Below are 19,070 nucleotides of genomic sequence, written 5' to 3'. Positions count from 1 at the left end.
CTTGTGTTGAAGTGCCAATGCTTTCATGTGAAGCCATAGTAAGAAAAATTTTTTAGAGGCCTTTGGTATCTCTCCCTCCAGGTCTGACTTTTTCTTTTCTTTTTTATTAAAGTTTCTTGAGGAGACAATTGTTAGTAAAGTTACATAGATTTCAGGTATACAATTCTGTAATACATCATCTGTAAGTCACAGTGTTCGTTCACCACCCAGAGTCAGTTCTCCTTTCATCACCATATATTTAATTCCTTTTTCCCTCATCTAGAACCTCCTCTCCCCCATTACCCTCTGGTAACCACTAAGCTATTGTCTGTGTCTATGAGTTTTTGTTTCTTCATTTGCTTGTCTTGTTCCTTTGTTGTTTTCAGTTTTATATACCAGATATCAGTGAAATCATATGGTTCTTGACTTTTTCTCTCTGACTTATTTTGCCTAGCAAGGTCTGACTCTTTATCTTCTCTCTCCTTTTGTTCAACTTCCATTCCCTTTAGCCTCTGTGCCAATCTCTCTCTCTCTCTCTCTCTCTCTCTCTCTCTCTCTCTCTCTCTCTCCCTCTCCCTCTCCCTCTCCCTCTCCCTGTCCCTCTCTCTCTCTCTCTCTCTCTCTCCCTCTCCCTCTCCCTCTCCCTCTCCCTCTCTCTCTCTCTCTCTCCCTCTTTCTTGCTCTTCCATTATAGATTAGGTCATTATGATTTTGAGCCAAGAGAAGTGCATTCCTGTAACTTTAAATCTCCATACTCAATTTGTGACTCTTTTTTTTTTAGAAGATGGTTATACTTCATAGTTGGAGGACAGCTTGCTTAATTGTGTTGTTTTAGAATGCAAATGTGAGTTTACTGGAGGAATTTTGTCAATTTGTGAGCAGGGCTTAGTGCTTCCTCATTTTTTATTCTCACTTGTTTCAAATTTATAATTGCTTTCAAGTCCATTATGAGCTGTGACAAATGTTCTGAATTTGATTAGGTTATTGGCCACTTGATTAGCTTTTTGGCAGCCTATACGCTGGACAGCCAGCTCCCCTCTAATTGTTTATACTGGTAGTAGAGAAATCAGGCTAGACTCCTTTCCTGACAGCAAGTTGAGGTGCAAGGATCCTCTGAAGAGGGGGTTTTCTAATATAAGCTTTGTTATAAAATCATAATGGAGAAGCGAAGGAGGGTACAGTGGGGAGAGAGGGGGGCAATGGGGAGAGGAGAATGAGGAGAGAGATATAGAAGGTAAGAAGATACCAACTCTGAGGAATGACCTCACTTACTATCCTAAGACTATGTCCCATTGGGGGGACAGCAGATGTTTTAATGGTCAGAAAATTTGGGCATCAACTCTGCTTCTGTATGAGCTTAGGCAAAACACTTCCCTCTTTTGGCCCACAGTTTATTCATCTTAAAAATGTGGGCATTAGCGCCAAAGTTCTGCAATTCTGAGACCTTCTTCCAGGAAAAAGAGAAATTTCCCTAGATCCTTTTCTTTAGGCAAATTTGAACTCCCTGATCTAGTTTTTTAATAACTAAGAGCACTGACTTCCTTTGCCTTTTACTAATTGTGACTGTTGGTGAATCAGGGAGCCACTCTTAGTCTCATGTTCCCCATCTGTAAGAGGAGTATAGTAATACTACTTTTCTCTGGTTGTTGTGAGGATTGTGTTGAGAATGCGTGCTGCAATTAAACAATGAGATACAGCAAAATTGGAACCATGGTTTTGGCTAGGCACCCTTCACCACAGATTTCCTACAGGAAGTATGTGGCTGGGGACAATGACACTTGTCCCCCCAAAATGAATGTACTTTTCCACTCCTTGGCTTTGGCTCTGGAGACTGACTCCTCGTCTATAGGACCAAGTGGTGAATTTATTTTGTCTAGGATCAGGCAGCCTAATCCAGAATCAGTGCCTTCTTCAGGAGTACTCCCAAGAGAAGGAGGTAACACCCTGTATCCAGTTTGCCTCAGCAGCCTGTGGTTGGGAGAGTATCCCCTAAAGACTACTTACTGCCTCTGTGGGAGCAAGTCCTTCCCTCTGCTCACCCGGGCAAGCATTTCCTTCACTAGCCTAATAAAATATCACTAGCCTAATAAAATATCTTTGCCTCTGGCCAGTTCTTGATATCGTTCCTCCCCCTTGAAGGTTGGAGGTTCTCAACTTCTTCCTTTTGAGAGTAACAGTAAACTTCACGAAGTGATAGAACTCTTTGAAGAGCCATCTAAGTAAACAAGTAAAGTTGAATATGCTTATGCCCTAAGATCACCAATTCCACTCTATCTCCAAAGCAGATGAGTCCTTTAAACTTCATGGCACAAATAGAAAGTCATTATGTTTGTAGGTACTCTGAGTTCACTGCTTCCAGCAGATGCCTTAGGTAGTCCCCAGCAGGCCATTCTGAGTGCTGAAGAGACTATACGCATATTTTAGCACAGCAGTAACCCATTTGCACGAGTTTGCTAAAAACCAGAAAAACTCTTAGATATGTACATCAGGTGACATAATCAAGAATGTTTGTAGAGGCGTTGTTTATAAGAGCAAAAATAAATTAGAATACAACCTAAATATCAACAAGAGAGTGGATAGAGTGTGATGTAATTGCATAGTAGAAAGGAATGAACTAGAACTAATGTATCAATATGGATGACTGTCTCAAACAAGGTTGGTGAAAACAGCCAGTTGCAAAAGTGTACATATATATAATACTGTTTATATAAAATTTAAAAACAATGCTGTTTGTAGCTATGGATACTTACATAAATATCAAAATATATGGAAATGTGTGTAATGATACATGTCAAGTTCTGGAAAGTAGTTACGTCAGGAAGGCTAGGAGATTGGGGAAAACAGCATCAACACATGTTGATGTTGCCAATATTTTATTTCTTAAGGTGCCTGGTGGATATACCTGTTGATTGTGCATTACACTTTATTATATGAGAAATTAAAAAAATTCAAAATTAAAGCTGTGAGAGAATAGTCCAAGATGAGGTGGAGAGCTAGGTAGGGGTCAGATAGTAAGTTGCCTTGTAGGCCATTTTAAAGTTTGGCTTTCATCTAAGGGCAAAGGGGAACTACTGGAAGGTTTTAGACTTGGGGACGATCCCATTATATTAACATTCAGAACACCGACTCTTGCTACAATATAGATACTGGATTTGTGGAAAGTGAGAGTAGAGCAGAAGAGCAGTGAGGAGGAGTTCACTGCAGTCCAAACTGTGGAGCCCTTCCTCCTTGGAAGGCCATTTTCTCTTGCTTCTAGACTGTTCTTCCTTCCATGTTCTCTCCCAGCCTCTATGCCATGCCTCTTCATCTCCGTCTGTAATTCCTCTTCTTCCTCCAGCCCCTTAAATGTTGCTGTTTCCCAGAGTGTTTCTTTTTTAACCCTCTTTCTTTTCAGTTTTTAGGCATATGTTATAGTGATCTCATTTATATCCCAACTTCAGCTACCACCTTTATGCTTATGATTCGCAAATTTATTTCTCTAACCCAACCCTTTTTCTCAGCTTCAGACTCTGTACTAGACATTCCTTCTTGACTGTTTCATAATTAAACAAAATCCAGCTTGTCCAAAATGGAGTTATTTTCCCTTCCAAATGAGCCTTTCCTCCTGATTTCTTGATTAACCATATTGCTATCTACCCAGTTGTTTGACCCAGTTAACTCAATATTATTCTAGATTCCTCTGTCTCTGTCAAGTATCCTCTTTAACTGGTGTCCATGTTAGGGATTAAAGGTAAGTTTTGGGTGCTATTTGCTCTGATGTATATGCTATGACATATCTAGGGACCCAGAGATGCTCCATTCCTGCCTTTCTAATCACTTTACTCCCTCCTATTGAGAAGATGCCAATGATCTTACTACCAGCAAGAAAAGGTACCAGCTTTAGAACATGACATATAAGACCCTTCTTGATCTGCCTTCTGTTGACTTTTCCACCCTCATCTGCTGCTGTTTTCCTCTCCTATATTCTGTGCTGCAGCTAGCCCAACCCACTTGAAATATGTGAATGTGCTGTATTGTTTAAAGGCTCTGTGCCTTGGTATATGCTATGACTTGTGCTTGGAATGCATTTCTGTCCTGTGCCTGTCAGGTGAATTCTTGAAGTCTTCTTTTTTTTCTTTTTTTGTTAGCTCATATTTACACTTGTCTAACTGTGCCATAACTGCTAGTTTACATGACTACTTATCATCCTCAGTGGTGTTGACTCCTCCGAGGCACACAGAGACTATTCATTTTTGTCTCTTCATAGCTGGGCCCATGGTAGATGCCCTACGAGTGTATTTAGTGTTGCTCACCCAGCAAACTTCCCCTTTCTTTTTCTGCCCTTGTGAAAGGATTGTTTGAGGTTAGTTGCATATTACTGAAACAAATATTCCAGATTAAAGGGTACATTGTAAACTCTTAAACTAGATATCCTGGGTCTTCTCCTGTTTTGGTATTTTCTACTTTGTTTAGAACAACTCTGGAAGTAAGTATTTATGGAAAGAACATTTTAAATAAAAGTTGCAGTGTTTTCATTCCTGGTCCTTGAATCTTCCAGGAACTGTCAGTCTTCCAAGTTTTCACTCTTATTGCCTTCTGCTCATTTCCCAAACGTCTTTAAGTTTCCTTGATGTTTTAACAAGATAATAATAATAAAAAATCTGTCTTCAATACTACTGCTTGTTCTCCAAACTCTTTCCCAATCCTTCTCCTTTTCGTCATTTAAAAAAGAGCTATTTATGTTTGGTTCATTTGTTTACTCATCATCTACTCACTCAGCCCACTGGAATCGGACTTTAGGCATTACCGCTAACACAAATCTTTCCTTCAAAGATACCTAGCAACTTCTGGCTTGCCAGTCCAACTGTGTCTCTTTAGTTATAATGCCACTTCTCTGCAGTTTTTGATCTCTTCTATCTTAAAACGCTTTTCAACTCTTAGTTTCTGTTTCACGACACTCACATAATTTGTCTTTCTCTGACTATGGCACTTCATTGGAAAAGTGGGGAAGAGTTTTATACTTGGACTTACCATATATTTGGGCATATATGGGAATTTCTTTATACATTTACATTCATTCAACAAATATCTATTGACTGACAGCAAAGTACCAGGTACTGGATACATAGTGGATAGCAAAACAGATATGGTCTAACTTTCTGAAGTTCAGAATTTCAGCCTTGTAGTTGTTATCTATCACTATGTAACAACATATTGCTACAAACTTAGTGGCTTAAAACAACACACATATATTATCCCACAGTTTTAATGGATCAGGTATCTGGGCATGGCTTAGCTCTGCCCTTTGCTTCAGGGTTTCTTAACAAGGTATAACTTAGGGTGTCGGCCAGGACTGGGATCTCATTTGAAGCCTCGACTGGGGAGGGATCTGCTTCCAAGCTCATGGTGATGTTGGCAGGATTCATTTCCTTGTGGTGTGCTGAACTGAGGTCCTCACTTCCCTGCTGGTCTTTGCCCAGAGGCCACCTTCAGTTCCTTGCCATGTGGGCCTCTCTACATGGCAGCTTGTTTCATCAGAACCAGTGAGGAAGGGACTCAATAGAGAGAGTTGGCTACCAAGATGGAAGTTATAACCTTATGTAACATATTCATGGAAATGACATCCCATTACTTTTATTGTATTCTTATGGTTAGAAGCAAGTCACAGATCCTACCCACACATTCAAGAGGTGGCCATTACATGGAATAAAAACACTAGGTGGCAGAGATTCACTAGGGGCTGTCTTAGAGTCCACCTATCACAAACCTCTTACTGTTCTTCCCTTTGATGTTTCAGCCACCTCAATTTTTACTGCTCTCAAATTGAACTCACTAGTCCCCCTTTGCTCAAACCTGCATCTTTTCCCGTATTCCCCGTCCTGGTCAGCAGCCTCAGATCCATCCGGTCACCTAGTCTGGAAACCCAGAGATCATTTTCAACACCTCCTCCTGAAATTTAATGGGTTACTAGGCTCTGTGGAGACTTTCACATCATTCTCTATTTTCCATTCATGCCGGCATGGCTTTAGTTCAGATTTCACTTTGGCCGGGGTCATCATGTCAGCCTTCCAACTGGCTTCTCTGCCTAGATTCCTTTCTCATTATTCCTTTCTCTTGTAACCATCATCAGAGTTAACTTTTATAAATCCTTCTGTTTAGAAACCTTCATGGCTCCCAGCCATCTATGGCACAAAGACCTCACTTCTCAGTGTGCCATTCAAACCTTTTCACCATGTGGCCTCAACTTACTATTCCAAGCTTCTTGCCCACCACTCTCTGCCATAGCCCTTATGCCCCAGGCACACAGGGCTGCTTGATGATTCCTGAGCTCACCCCTGCATGTGTGCCTCTCTGCATTTGGTTCTAGTTACTTCTTCCTCTAGAAATCTTTTATACACTTCCAAACCTGCCTGAAAAACCACCTTTTCCCTGAAGCCTTTTCCAACTCCGCCCTTACTCAGAATGAATCAGTAGCACCTGAGTGCTCTCTTAGTACTTTGTTTGTACCATTGTTACAAGACTTGTTTTGTAGTTTGCTGTCTGCTTGTTTGTAGTTGGTTGTTAAGGTGCATCTCTTTTAATATGCCAAAGGGCAGGGTCTGGGTCTTATTCTTCTGTGACACCAAGTGCCAGCTTCTAGAGCACAGATTCACAAGCTTGGCTGCACATTGGAATCACCTGGGAATTCTCAACATCACAGAGGCCTGGTAACCTGCCCCCAGAGACGATGGTGTCATTGGTCCCTGGTGCAACCTGATGTTGGCATTTTTAAAAGCTCTGTGATTCTGACATGCAGGTAACTCTGAAAACCACTGCTTCTAGTTGAAGAAATCAGGACTCTGGGAGAATGCAAGGATGAGAACATGTTAAACACTTAATGAATAAGAAGACTTTAAAACTAGAGTTAAATTTGAGTTTTTAAAAACCACACACACACACACACACACACACACAAAACAACACATTCATTTCAAATAGTATAATGACATAGCTAAGTAATCAATGATCTCTCAATGGATGGTCAATAAAATGGTAATGAGGGGAAATCAGAAATGTCCAAGAGAATAAAAATGTAGTCTCTCGAAATCCAACACTTTAATTTTTGTGTGTGGGGACAGAGCCAGGAGTGCAGCTTCCAGGCTCTCAGCCTCACGTGGAAAGGTGCTGGCTCGGGTACTAAATGGCAATCAACTGTGACTGGATGGCCATCAGCTGTGGCTAGTTGGCCTTTAGCTGTAACCAGTGAGCCACTGGCCACTGATATAACTGCCATGGCTACACTAGTAGTGGATGGTGGCTGGCAAGCGGTGGATTGCAGTTAGCACGGTAGATTGCAGTTAGTACCACGGATTGCAGTTAGCAAGGGGTTGGTTGCTTGCTTGGTTGGCAGAGAAGCGGATGGCAGATTGTACATCATGTGGATCCTGCTTTCTGTGTCTCCAACCCAGCTGCCAGTGAGAATGTAGTGGTATGACTCCCCTATTCATGGCTCCATTGTTGTTCCTTTTTGGCCTCTCCATATCCTGCGTTCTTGTGTGGGGAGCGAGAGCTGAGACTCTGTCTGACATTGTGCATATGAAGTAAGCAATGCAATGAAATAAAGAACTACCTGGAATAATTAGTATGTCCCTTTTTGTTGAGCACTAAATATAGTGTGTGTTGTGCATTTGTGCCAAAGGTATAGATTGCTTGCAAATTATTCTGATTTCCTTCTTTATTTTCTAGGAATATTTTGAAAACAATTGCCCTGGGTCAGATGTTGTCCTTGTGTATATGTGGAACCGCCATCACTAGCCAGTATTTGGCAGAAAAATACAAAGTGAACACCCCCATGCTTCAGAGCTTTATCAACTATTGCTTGCTCTTTCTAATTTATACAGCGATGTTGGCATTTCAATCAGGTATGTCAAATGTGGGACTTAACTTTGTCAATAAATTATCTTCATAAAAATTTTTGGCTTTTAGACATTAAAAAAAAAACATGAGGCAAAAATAAAAACAGGACGCTATTGCTGTTTTTATAAAAGCTATTAGAAAAGTGTGACACCTCTGAATTCTGTGAAAGTAGTAGAGATTTTCACATAATCTCTGAAATTGTTGGTTAAAATAAGTAGCACCAAACTGTAACAGTAAAAGTTGTCAAAAAACAAAGTGTAAATGTCATTACAAGTTAGGTTTTATTTTTTACCCCCTGTGGTTGACAAATTAAGAGACGATATTAAAAACAAAGTCAAGAAACTCATTCTCTAAAATACATATTTCCAGCTAAGTGGAGAACGCTAAATGGAGTATCAGTTACATGTAGATCCAGTCTGTGTTGTGAGAGAAAGGAAGACAAGGAATTGGCAAGGAATTAACGTCTTTATCACTGGCTGGCTAACTTATTTTAGAATAATAAAATGATTATTTCTCACAAGCTACATAAAAATGGGAAAAACTAGCTTCTGACAAACATTTTTGTGCCAGGCATCATCGTAACTGCTTATTAACTCGTTTAGATTGATCATTAACTCATTGAAACCTCCCAACAACTCAAATGAGTATTATTATTAGCTTGGGTCTCATACTAGAAAAATCTAACTGGCTCTGCTGAACTGTTCCAGGAATTTGGGTTATGAGTAATGGAAATCAAGAGGAGCCACATCCAAAATACACAGTAAACCCTACATTAACATGCACAGCATCATTTTCAAGTAACATATACTAACCCAGATTTCTTTCAACCAGGCAGTGATAACCTTTTCTATATCTTGAAAAGAAAATGGTGGAAGTACATCCTGCTGGGACTAGCAGACGTGGAAGCTAATTACCTGATTGTCAGAGCGTACCAGTACACGACTCTAACCAGTGTCCAGGTAAGAGGGAGCCCTCTGACCATTATGGATTTGACAGCTTTAAGAGAAGAATCTGAATTCATATGTGTTAAGCCAATTTTATTGAAAATCTGTTCACTTGAAGAAAACCTAAACACAGCTGGGTGCTGTTTTCCAGTGGAGCATATGTGCTAATGAGTAAAGTTTCCTGGAATTAGTGAAAATATATACAAGTTAATCAGTTCCCAAACTGTAAATGCTATAGCAAATTAGAACAGTTTCTACCAAAATAAGCATATTTAGTTGACAATTGATGCTGTGATGTTGACAAGAGTTCTGTTTTATGTGTTGCTCAAACATGGCATGTGAAGTACCGTTGTGCTACAGAAAAATTTTCTACATTCCTAAAATTTGCAGATTAAATAAGAACATCTCTATTTTATATAGTAAGAAAAGCAATGCATGAAAAGTTATTCACTCAACTGTGAAGTCTAAACCTGGCCATGGAGTCTATCTCACTTTCACCTCCACTTATAAAACATTTTGTTGTTAGAAAAGGTGAGTCAGCGTTATGATATATCCCATAGCTGGCTAACATTAAAACGACTGAATCAGCTTTCCTCAACTCCACTGAGTTGAAAAGTAATGCTTTATAGGAACATTTTTCTTTGAGTCCGCAAAAATAAACCTAATAAAGGAACAGTGATGTAAGTTTTGCCTTTGACTACCATTTCTACCCAAGATGTCTAACCTGCCTTGAATACTTACTTTACTTGCAAACCTCCAACAATAATTTTAAAAGATTAAATTAAATAGGGAGAATCTTGGGACTGAAAGCATCAAAGACGTCTGTCACTACCGTGTTTCCCCGAAAATAAGACCTAGCCGGACAGTCAGCTCTAATGCGTCTTTTGGAGTAAAAATTTATATAAGACCCAGTGTTATGTTATGCTATGCTATGCTATGCTATATTATGTTATGTAAAACTCGGTCTTATATTAAAATAAGACCGGGTCTTATATATATTAATTTTTGCTCCAAAAGATGCATTAGAGCTGATAGTCTGGCTAGGTCTTATTTTCAGGGAAACACGATAAGAATACATTTTGAAAGGAGAATCAATATAGATAAATGACTGAATGTGATAGATGTCAGATAAGAAGTAGAATTTTAGCGTTGGAAGGGACTTGTGAGATCATTTGGTCTGATCTCTTGATTTCATATTTTGACTCAGAGGGTCACTGGCCGGAGATCACACAGCTGGTCAGGGGCTCTGGAACTCTTACCACGACATAGGCAGCTCTCTTTATGGCCATTCATTGCCCACCAAAAATCGTTAAAATAGAGAGCAAATTTAATTTCATTTTAAGACACGATTTGAGGACAGGGAGTCTTTCCACATTTTTTATTGAAGGACTATAGTTTAGACTTTGTTAAGTCATTATTGCTGGATCCTGTTTGCGTCTTCCGGGACAGGCTATTAAACCATTTGCATTGTTTAATGCTTTGTTATTCAGGCAGGCTTGATAAAGCACTTAGGAGATTAGAGTTCTGCAGCTGGAATAAATAGCAAGGCAAGGTGCCCATTCCTGCACGCGGTGTGTGGGACTCTAGTAATGACATTGCAGTGAAAGGCATTCTGTACACAACTGTGGATAGTGTCAGACAGGCTGCTGGAGATTTGGGGGCTTGCCTTGTCCAAGATTAAACAGATACAGAGAGAATCAGGAACAAGGTTTAAAAAAGAAGAGGGTGAGCAATCAAACAGCAGATTCAGGAGTATTATTAGTATAAGGAATATATTTCATCCTTGCATGCACTTTATGAAATTTGTGACAAATTGAATGAATGAAATCTCTGTTTTTCTTTTATCTTACAAATGATTTTGGATTTGCTACAGTTTCAGCACCCTTAATTCCCCTGCCTTTCAGACTGGCAGTACTGGGAGTATGGCAAGTATTTTCTGGACTCAGGATCACTAGGTGATGGAGGAGCATATAATGAAGACGAGCAAGAGAATTGACTATGAGCAAGTGTCTGTCTCACACGTGGGGGGGGGGGGGTTGGATGACACTTCGTCAAGGAGATGGTGTCTGCTCGCTGTCTCATAATAACCAGTATTCTTCTGTAGCTCTTAGCCCGATTCCAGTTAAATATCTAGTTGTGTGACTGTTTATTCTATGTCCGGCCAGCCTTTTATATGCTCCTGAGGGCAGGGCTTGTGTCTCTCTTATCTCTATATTCCAGCTCCTCAGTGTCTCCCACATGCCAAGTGCTTAACTATTTGTTGACTGAATGAATGGGTACATGCATGAAGGAAAGTTTGCCTTTTGCATTTAGGGATAAACAGAGGAGGGAGTGTAAAGGTAAATTGCACTGACCCTAGGGCAGAATTCCTGGGTTCAGCTATTGTCTGTCTCACTTTTAACGATGTGACTTTGGGTAACTCATTTAACCTCACTGTGCCTTTGTTTTCCTCATGTGTAAAATGGGGTTTGCAGTTCCAATCTCATAGGATTGCTGTGAGGATTAAATGAGTTATTCCAGGTAAAGCATTTAGTACAGGGCTGGCAATATAAATGTTCAATAAATGCTAACTTCTATTATTACACAATTAGCAGATTTTAGTAAATGAGAGATGTTTAAGCTGTTTGTTTCTCCTTCCATGCAGCTTTTGGATTGCTTTGGGATTCCTGTATTGATGGCTCTCTCGTGGTTTATTCTTTATGCAAGATACAGAGTGATCCACTTCATTGCTGTGGCTGTCTGTTTGTTGGGTGTAGGAACTATGGTTGGTGCAGACATATTAGCAGGGAGGGAAGACAATTCAGGTAAGATTGTTACTTGTTTCTGGTTCAGTCACAGAAAAAAAGTTTTGCTTAGGTTTTCACTTTTATTTTTCAAAGACATAGTTAAAAGGCAGAAAACATGACCTTGTTAACCATTTTTTCAATTTTATTTTCAGATTTACTTGTTTCTGGTATTGTAACCACTTCCATAAAGCACTCTTTATGTTCCTACTTGCCCATAGTTCTTGTACCTATTTGACATAAGTTTTGTTTTGTCTCATGAAAGATATTTCTTTATAGATTTGCAATAATTTTTCTTTGGCCCATACATTTAGATTGGTTACTGGAAAACCCACTATAGATTCTTGTGTGTGTGTGGTTTTTTTTCCCGTTTTAATCAAACAGAGACTTTGTGTCCACTGGCTGATTGACCTCTTTTTCAGTCGCTCTGTAGATGAAAACACTTTGATATTCTTTAGATCAAAATTTAGATAATTGATATATCAAATTTTGATAGGGTCAATGAATTCACCCAATTTGCAGGTGACTTCAATATCTGCTTTAAGAGAGAAATTACCTTGCTTACCTAGCTTTCTTGCCTATAGTTTTCAATTCCCTTCGATACATTCCATTAATTTCTCATGTCACAGAATGATTTTCTGAGGCCTTACATTATGGCATATATAACCATCTTCCAGTCTGTTAGTCTCTTGAGGAGTCAAAATATGAAAAATCACAGCAGAATTGTGCCAGATAGTGAGAAGATATAGAGTCTTTAAACTTCTAGAAATCAGGTTTCCCCTGCCTTAAACTCTTAATCTTAAATGAACTCGAGCCAAATAAACCCCTTGAAGTAAGCTAGAGAGGTTTCCCTATTGACAATGTATTCCTTTTTGTGGCTTGTCTTCCCGTAGGTAATGATATACTCATTGGTGACATCTTGGTCCTTCTTGGGGCTTCCCTCTATGCCATTTCTAATGTATGTGAAGAATACATCGTGAAGAAGCTGAGCAGACAAGAGTTTTTAGGAATGGTGGGATTATTTGGAACAATTATCAGCGGCATACAGCTGTAAGTCTAAACTTTTCCTTAAAAATAAAATAAGCAAATATATAAGATATGATAACTTTCTAACTACTAATATTCATTGTTTATTTGGCCCAAATTCATATTTGAAATCAGTAACTTGGTAAATTCATAGTAAAAAAGGATTTTTGAAATGCCAAGAATTATGCCTCATTTTCTTATACGTGTGGGAGAGGCATTACCAGTAAAGGCTTTCTTTTTCAATTATTTCCAAAAAATTATTAACTTCTATTCAAAGGGAAAACATAATGTCATGTTTTCCTCCTATAGATGACAACTACTGAAGAATGCATCTAAGGGAGTCGGATATATGTTTATGGATTCCTTTGGTTTTAATCTTTGGAATTTTTATTAAAAAGATAGTTAATTTTATACTTTAAGAAAAACTCAAGTCAACATAATTCCTCACCTTATCTGAAGTATAGAAACTAAAATGCTTATAAAATATTGAAAATTAATATGTGGATCTTTCTGTGACCTCTTGTTTTAATCTTAGATTGCTTGTGGAATACAAGGATATTGCTAGCATTCACTGGGATTGGAAAATTGGTATGTACATAAATAAGAATTCTTTTCAGCCAATATCCTTTCCTCTAACTGACAAAAACACACATCAAGAAATAAATGCATCATTTCAATAATACTTAAGCATTTTTGCAAAATCAGAGTAATACACAGAGAGCTGTAGTGGCTTAGATTGAATTTTCTCTGAGAACTTGTAAATGAGCCCCCATAGAAGTTAATCCTTAATCTTTACTTTCCGCAATAGCCTTTCTTTACTAGGAATTCTGAACAAGACGGACCTTGGTCACACTAGCTCTCAATTGGATTTGTACCTCGAGTCTTCAGATTTCTTGTGAAAGCAGCTGTCTGCTTGATTATCCAACACCCTGTTACCACATCACATCATTTTTTTCTGAGAGTTTTGTATGTCTCATTTGCAATGCTGACGTTAACCAGGGGCTTTGTAGATAATATGTTAAAGGATCAGGGTGTTTTATATAGCAGCCATGCCTTAAGCACCTTTGCCTTCTGATTTCTTCATAAAATAATAGATATCTCATTTTTTTTTTACAGTCCTGCTGTTTGTGGCATTCGCCCTCTGTATGTTTTGCCTGTATAGCTTCATGCCATTGGTAATTAAAGTTACTAGTGCTACTTCTGTCAACCTGGGCATCCTGACAGCTGACCTCTATAGCCTTTTCTTTGGACTCTTTCTCTTTGGCTATAAGGTAAGCAAATAGAAATCATGTTCAAATAAGAACACTTGCTTAGTCCAAAAGGAGTAGCAGGTTTCTTCAAGATTTTAGATCCTCAAATAAAACCTCATCCGTTTGGCAAGAATTTCATTGGACAGTCCTCACTCCTTTTGTTTCTGCTTCTGAATTAGCAAATAGGCCCAAATGAGAATTGCTCTTCTAGGGTTTTTCTAAATGGCGAGATGCAGTGGATTTCCTCTTTGGGATGGTCCACCAACACTAGTGCTTGGAAATGCTAATGCATGTTGCCTGGTGATAAGGAATCCCAGAGCTGTTGTTGACTTTGAGAAAACATCTAAGCTTGACAAGGCATGATGAGCTTTCCTTTTCTCCCCCTAAGCTTTACAGAGATATAATTGGCATACAACTGTGGTGTAAGTTTGAGATGTACAATGTGTTGATTTGAGAATGATACACTTATATATTGCAAAGCCCTATTATACAGATAAAAAGTCTGCAGTACCTGCTGGAAGGGAAGGAGATAGTTGTATTATCATGCACACAGTGATGGACTTATTCTATCTTTGATAATAACTTTATATCCGGAAGGGACCTTAAAGGTAATTCATTCTAGTGGTTTTTCAGACTTTTTCTATCCCCACACCACCACAGCATTCACTAGTGGAACCTTCTCCTTAGAAATAGAAACAGCTCTTGTTACATGTATAATTCCCAAGACAAGTTGGGTGGTAGTGAATGGATCAGAGTCTCCAAGGGAAGCAACGGAACAAATATGGCATCTCCGGAGAGTCTGATACACCTTCCCTTGAAATTGCTGAATGAAAGATCTGATTTTAGAGATGGGGAAATAAACAAAGACTTCGGAGGTTATGTGCAATTAATGACTTACCCTTAGTCAACAGCTGGTTGGTGGTAATGTCAACATTAAGTCTTAGTTATGAGTCTTATAGTTCAGTCTCCTTTCCACTGCACCTTTCTTCCCATTTTCATTATTAAGATGAGAATCTCAAGTGTATGTATTTATCAAGTTAAGTTCTCGTATATTAGAGAGAACCAAATAAGTAGAATTTTTTTTGTACTTCACAGCTATTTTGAAAACTCTTAGGACAGCAGTTCTTTTTTATCTCAGAGCCCTTTTGAATGCTTAAAAATGGAGGACTGCAAGTCACTGATTATATTAGAACTTATATTAGAATTTAAAACAATATTTTAAAAGTATTTATTAACACATTAAGAAAATAAACTCATGTTAGCATAAAATATTTTTTTGAAAAAACTGATTAAAAAATTAGTGAAATGTCATTGATTTACATTTTTGAAAATCTCTTTAATGTATGGCTTAATGGAAAACAGCTGGATTCTCACATCTGGGTCTTCATTCTGCCTTGTGATATCACATGTCAGGTAGCCTCTGGAACATTCCATTTTGAACTAGTAAGAGAATGGAAGTGAAAAAGGCAAATAGCATCTTAGTATTGTTATAAAATTTTTGACCTTACAGACTTCCTGAAAGGTCTTGGGTACCCTCAAAGGTCTTTGGACCACATTTCAAGAACTGCTGCCTTACATCTGTCTTTCCTTAGTATACCTTCAGTAAATGCTTGTTGACCTGCTTGCTCTTTTTCCCCACAGTCATTTGAACAAATAGGATGTTAGGGTGTTGGCTGTTACTTGATGACTTTAGTTTTCGGAGGGGACAGCAACTACATTTCTTTGTCTTTGTGAAATTTTGCGTCCAGGCAGACATCTTTGGCACTGATTTACACTACTTCCAGGAATTGGCTGTGCACTCACAATGCCTAGTTTAGTGGGCTCTCAGAAATTTCTGCTTAAGGTGTGTAACCATTTTGACTTGCAAGGTTACATGTGACAGGAACCAGCGATTTCAAACTTGCTGGTTAAGGTATTCTCGTACTAAGACTGAAGGAGTGTTTTCAGCTTTTTAGTAGCATCATTAAAAAGTAAAAAATGTCAAAGAGAATCAGAGAAGTGATCCTGACAGGGCTAGATTTTGTTTTTGTTTTTTTCCCCCAGTGAGAACAGAATTGCCAAGAGCTACAAAGTCAGCCTTAAAAGTTAGTTGTTCTGTGATGCTGTGCTTGCATTTCACATGGCCACTGCTAGAGTATGACAGTGTTTCCACTCTGGAGTTCAAGGCCAGTGGATAGGTACCGTACCCAAAGAAAGCCCCAGAGCTCAGCAGTGTAATTACATATGGCCCCGCTCACCTGTGCTTTTTTTTTTTTTTTAAACCAAAAATACTGATTTAGCTTTAGTACTTTAACTTTTACTTTCCCCTCATAAGTAAAATAACGCCCAAGGAGGAAGTAAGTGTTAAGAAATAAAAACTTCAAGGCAAAAGTACACTTGTTACTACTAAATGATTATAAGCTCCCTTAATGTAAATATTTGCTTTTTAATTACTCTAACTTTAATATGAAAAAAGCCCTTTTCTGTGTCACTTTTTGTTCACATGACTTTAAATTATTATTCTTAAAATTGAAGCATACAAACTATAAATTCTTTTCTAGTTTTTTTGCTTTATGTTTCCTTGTCCCTGCATATCTAGCAGTTTACTCTCTTAACTTATGTCAGATTTATTGCTTTTGGTCAAAGGTTGTTTCAAGACATATAGAGCAAAAAGCAGGTCTGCTGTGATCTTTATTCAGAGTAAATAACAGAGGTAGAAAACTAATCAGAGCATAAAGTAGAAAACTAATCAGAGCATAAAGAAGGTACCTAGCATTTTAAAAGCAGTTTTTAAAGACAGAATCGCTAAGTCCAATATATCACCAATTTTTAAAATTATAGTATCTAAAATGACTTTGGCTCTGCTTTTTGGAAACAAGCAGTTGAAAAATAGGTTTAAAAATTTCTACACTCATCTGTGTCAGACTCTGCTCCTTCGGAATTGATCTTGAGAAAACACCTATTAGACAGAGTAACCACAGAAACTTCCTGTGTAGATCCAGATGGAAAGGGTAGAATTTAAAAAAAAGAAAAACGGTAAGCGTCTCTAATCAGGGTACTTACCTCACTCTCTGAGTCTCTCCCTTCTAATAAAGTGCCTCAATTTAATCACCTGTCTTTGTAAGAGGGTCAACATTTTTCTTCTTCTAAAACCACCAAACCAAATAAGACATGTTTTAAATTAAGTTACATAGATTTTCCCACAGGTAACAGTGAACATTTAATAGGAGAGCCTGATTCACTTTCATAAAAACTATGTAACACTTGCCTACAGAGACAAGATAATTTATTAAATTTGAATGAAGTGAATTTGATTGGAATAGCATGTATGAGGGATTATTGACAAGTTATCACATCTGTACGCTGACACTTTTTCCTTGGTCCTGTGTCCCTCTGTTTCATACCAATATTGTAACCTGTGCCATGGGCCTGAGTTGGGCTCTCTCGTGGTATTCCTGCTGACCTCTTATTCTCTTCATTAGGTGGGACTAGGTGCAAGGTGGGGTGCAGCTAGATTATCACAGAAAAAGGCCAAAGTTCCATTTCTTAGAGATGCAAGGAGCCAGTAGGTTGATGTGCCAGGTGACATTGTCAGAGCCCAGACGTTCACCAGGATACACACAGGGTTGGGTTTTGGGTGGTAGTGTCTCCTTAGGCAACTTTCAGAAGAAAGGTTATGAGAAGGTAACTCTAAAAGCACAGTTGGCAAAAGGCAGGCACAGAGATGTGTAACCCACAGTTGTTCTCTCCTCCTAGTTTTCGGGACTCTACATCCTATCCTTCACTATCATCATGGTGGGGTTTATTCTGTACTGCTCCACCCCGATGCGTACGGCAGAGCCGGCCGAGAGCAACGTGCCACCAGTCACCAGCATTGGAATCGACAATCTGGGACTGAAGCTTGAGGAGAACCTCCAGGAGACCCACTCTGCGGTCTTGTAGTTGGAGAAAGTGCCCACGCACACCTGAAGCTTCCTGGGAAACGTCACTGGGATAAAGCAGAGCCTGCAAACTGCTGAGGGGACCCTTGGAAAATGATCAGTCTCGGAGCAAACACTCCATAGAGTTGGACTTGATCCAGTGGTAAGATTTTACAAAGTAATACAAAATGATGTATCAAACGTAAAAATATCAAAATAAAGCAGAAGCCAAGGCTAGGATTGTGCTTCTGTATGTTTGAGGACCAATACCTGTTAATGTCAGACAGACAAGGTGTGGGCCTCATTCTGGGGCCTCTGAAAGGTGGGAAAGCGGGATGGGGCAGATACCCAGGCATGAGCCAGCCTCAGGACAGGGCCTGAAAACGGGCTGTCCAGGCCTGGCGGGGTGGTCAGGAGAAGGGGCAGCCCAGGGTGGTCTGAGAGTAGATTTCCTCAGCTGGAGGCTTCTGGGTTTGGCCCTTGTGAGGTAGTCATTGTCCACAGGCTACCAGTGAGATCTGGTGACTGAGTGCATATGTCAGGAAAATGGGTGGGGCCGCACTAGGGAAATCCTGAGATACAAATGTGAGTACCACAGCAGCATTAAAGTGGAGTGCAGGAAACGTAGGAACCCTCTCTCAGTTGTTAAAAAAGGCTGCTACACTACTTTTTACCAAATATTTGTTATGTCCATGAGATTTTTATGATACTTCTTCAATACAAAATGTTAATAAGTAGCATCATTATATAAATTACCAGTATGCCACTTTACAAAAACTCTGTATGTAAACTTTTTTTGTTTGTTTGTTTTGGTGTTAATAAAAATATAATGAAGAAATTGAGGGTAAATGTTCATATTATTAAAAGATTTTGATTTCATGGCAATACATCCACTGTGTGGTTTCTTTGATTAACCAGTTCCCCTTGTGGATTTTAAATGACTTAATATTCAAGACTTCTCCACATCCAGCTTTTCAGCATCATGTCTTCTGTAAGGTGAAACAAACCTATCTATTTGGGGCTACTCCAGAATGGAGGGCAATTCAGAGTGAGCTCACAGATCATTTGCTGGAATAAACATTTTCAAATTCTGAATCATCTTAATGTTTTTCTTTTTTTTGGAGTGAAATAACCTTTCATTCTCTGTACACTACTTTTTACCAAATATTTGTTATGTCCATGAGATTTTTATGATACCAGTTAAAACTGATGCTTGATTTTTCACTTCCTACCAATAACAATTGTCAGCGAGTGAAAAAAGGTTATGTTGAAATGTTTGGCATTTTGGGGAAGACTTTCAGTTTGATTAATACA

The 19,070-nt window shown here is 38.9% G+C and overlaps 1 protein-coding gene across 1 annotated transcript in view; it reads left to right on the top strand.

The window, feature by feature from the left end:
* SLC35F2 (solute carrier family 35 member F2) overlaps positions 1 to 18,853 on the top strand; it is a 44,397-nt gene extending 25,544 nt beyond the window's left edge. The window contains exons 2-8 of the mRNA XM_081062295.1: positions 7,684 to 7,859; positions 8,686 to 8,813; positions 11,443 to 11,602; positions 12,475 to 12,631; positions 13,143 to 13,195; positions 13,724 to 13,878; positions 17,593 to 18,853. Of these exons, the coding sequence (XP_080918421.1) occupies positions 7,684 to 7,859; positions 8,686 to 8,813; positions 11,443 to 11,602; positions 12,475 to 12,631; positions 13,143 to 13,195; positions 13,724 to 13,878; positions 17,593 to 17,778 (1,015 nt within the window). The 3' untranslated portion in view covers positions 17,779 to 18,853. The remainder of the gene's footprint in view (positions 1 to 7,683; positions 7,860 to 8,685; positions 8,814 to 11,442; positions 11,603 to 12,474; positions 12,632 to 13,142; positions 13,196 to 13,723; positions 13,879 to 17,592) is intronic.
* Positions 18,854 to 19,070: the final 217 nt, after the last annotated feature.

The sequence above is a fragment of the Rhinolophus hipposideros genome, assembly GCF_964194185.1.
Source record: "Rhinolophus hipposideros genome assembly, chromosome: 10".
Taxonomy (NCBI): Eukaryota; Metazoa; Chordata; class Mammalia; order Chiroptera; family Rhinolophidae; genus Rhinolophus; species Rhinolophus hipposideros.
This window is presented reverse-complemented; position numbering and strand designations above follow the sequence as displayed.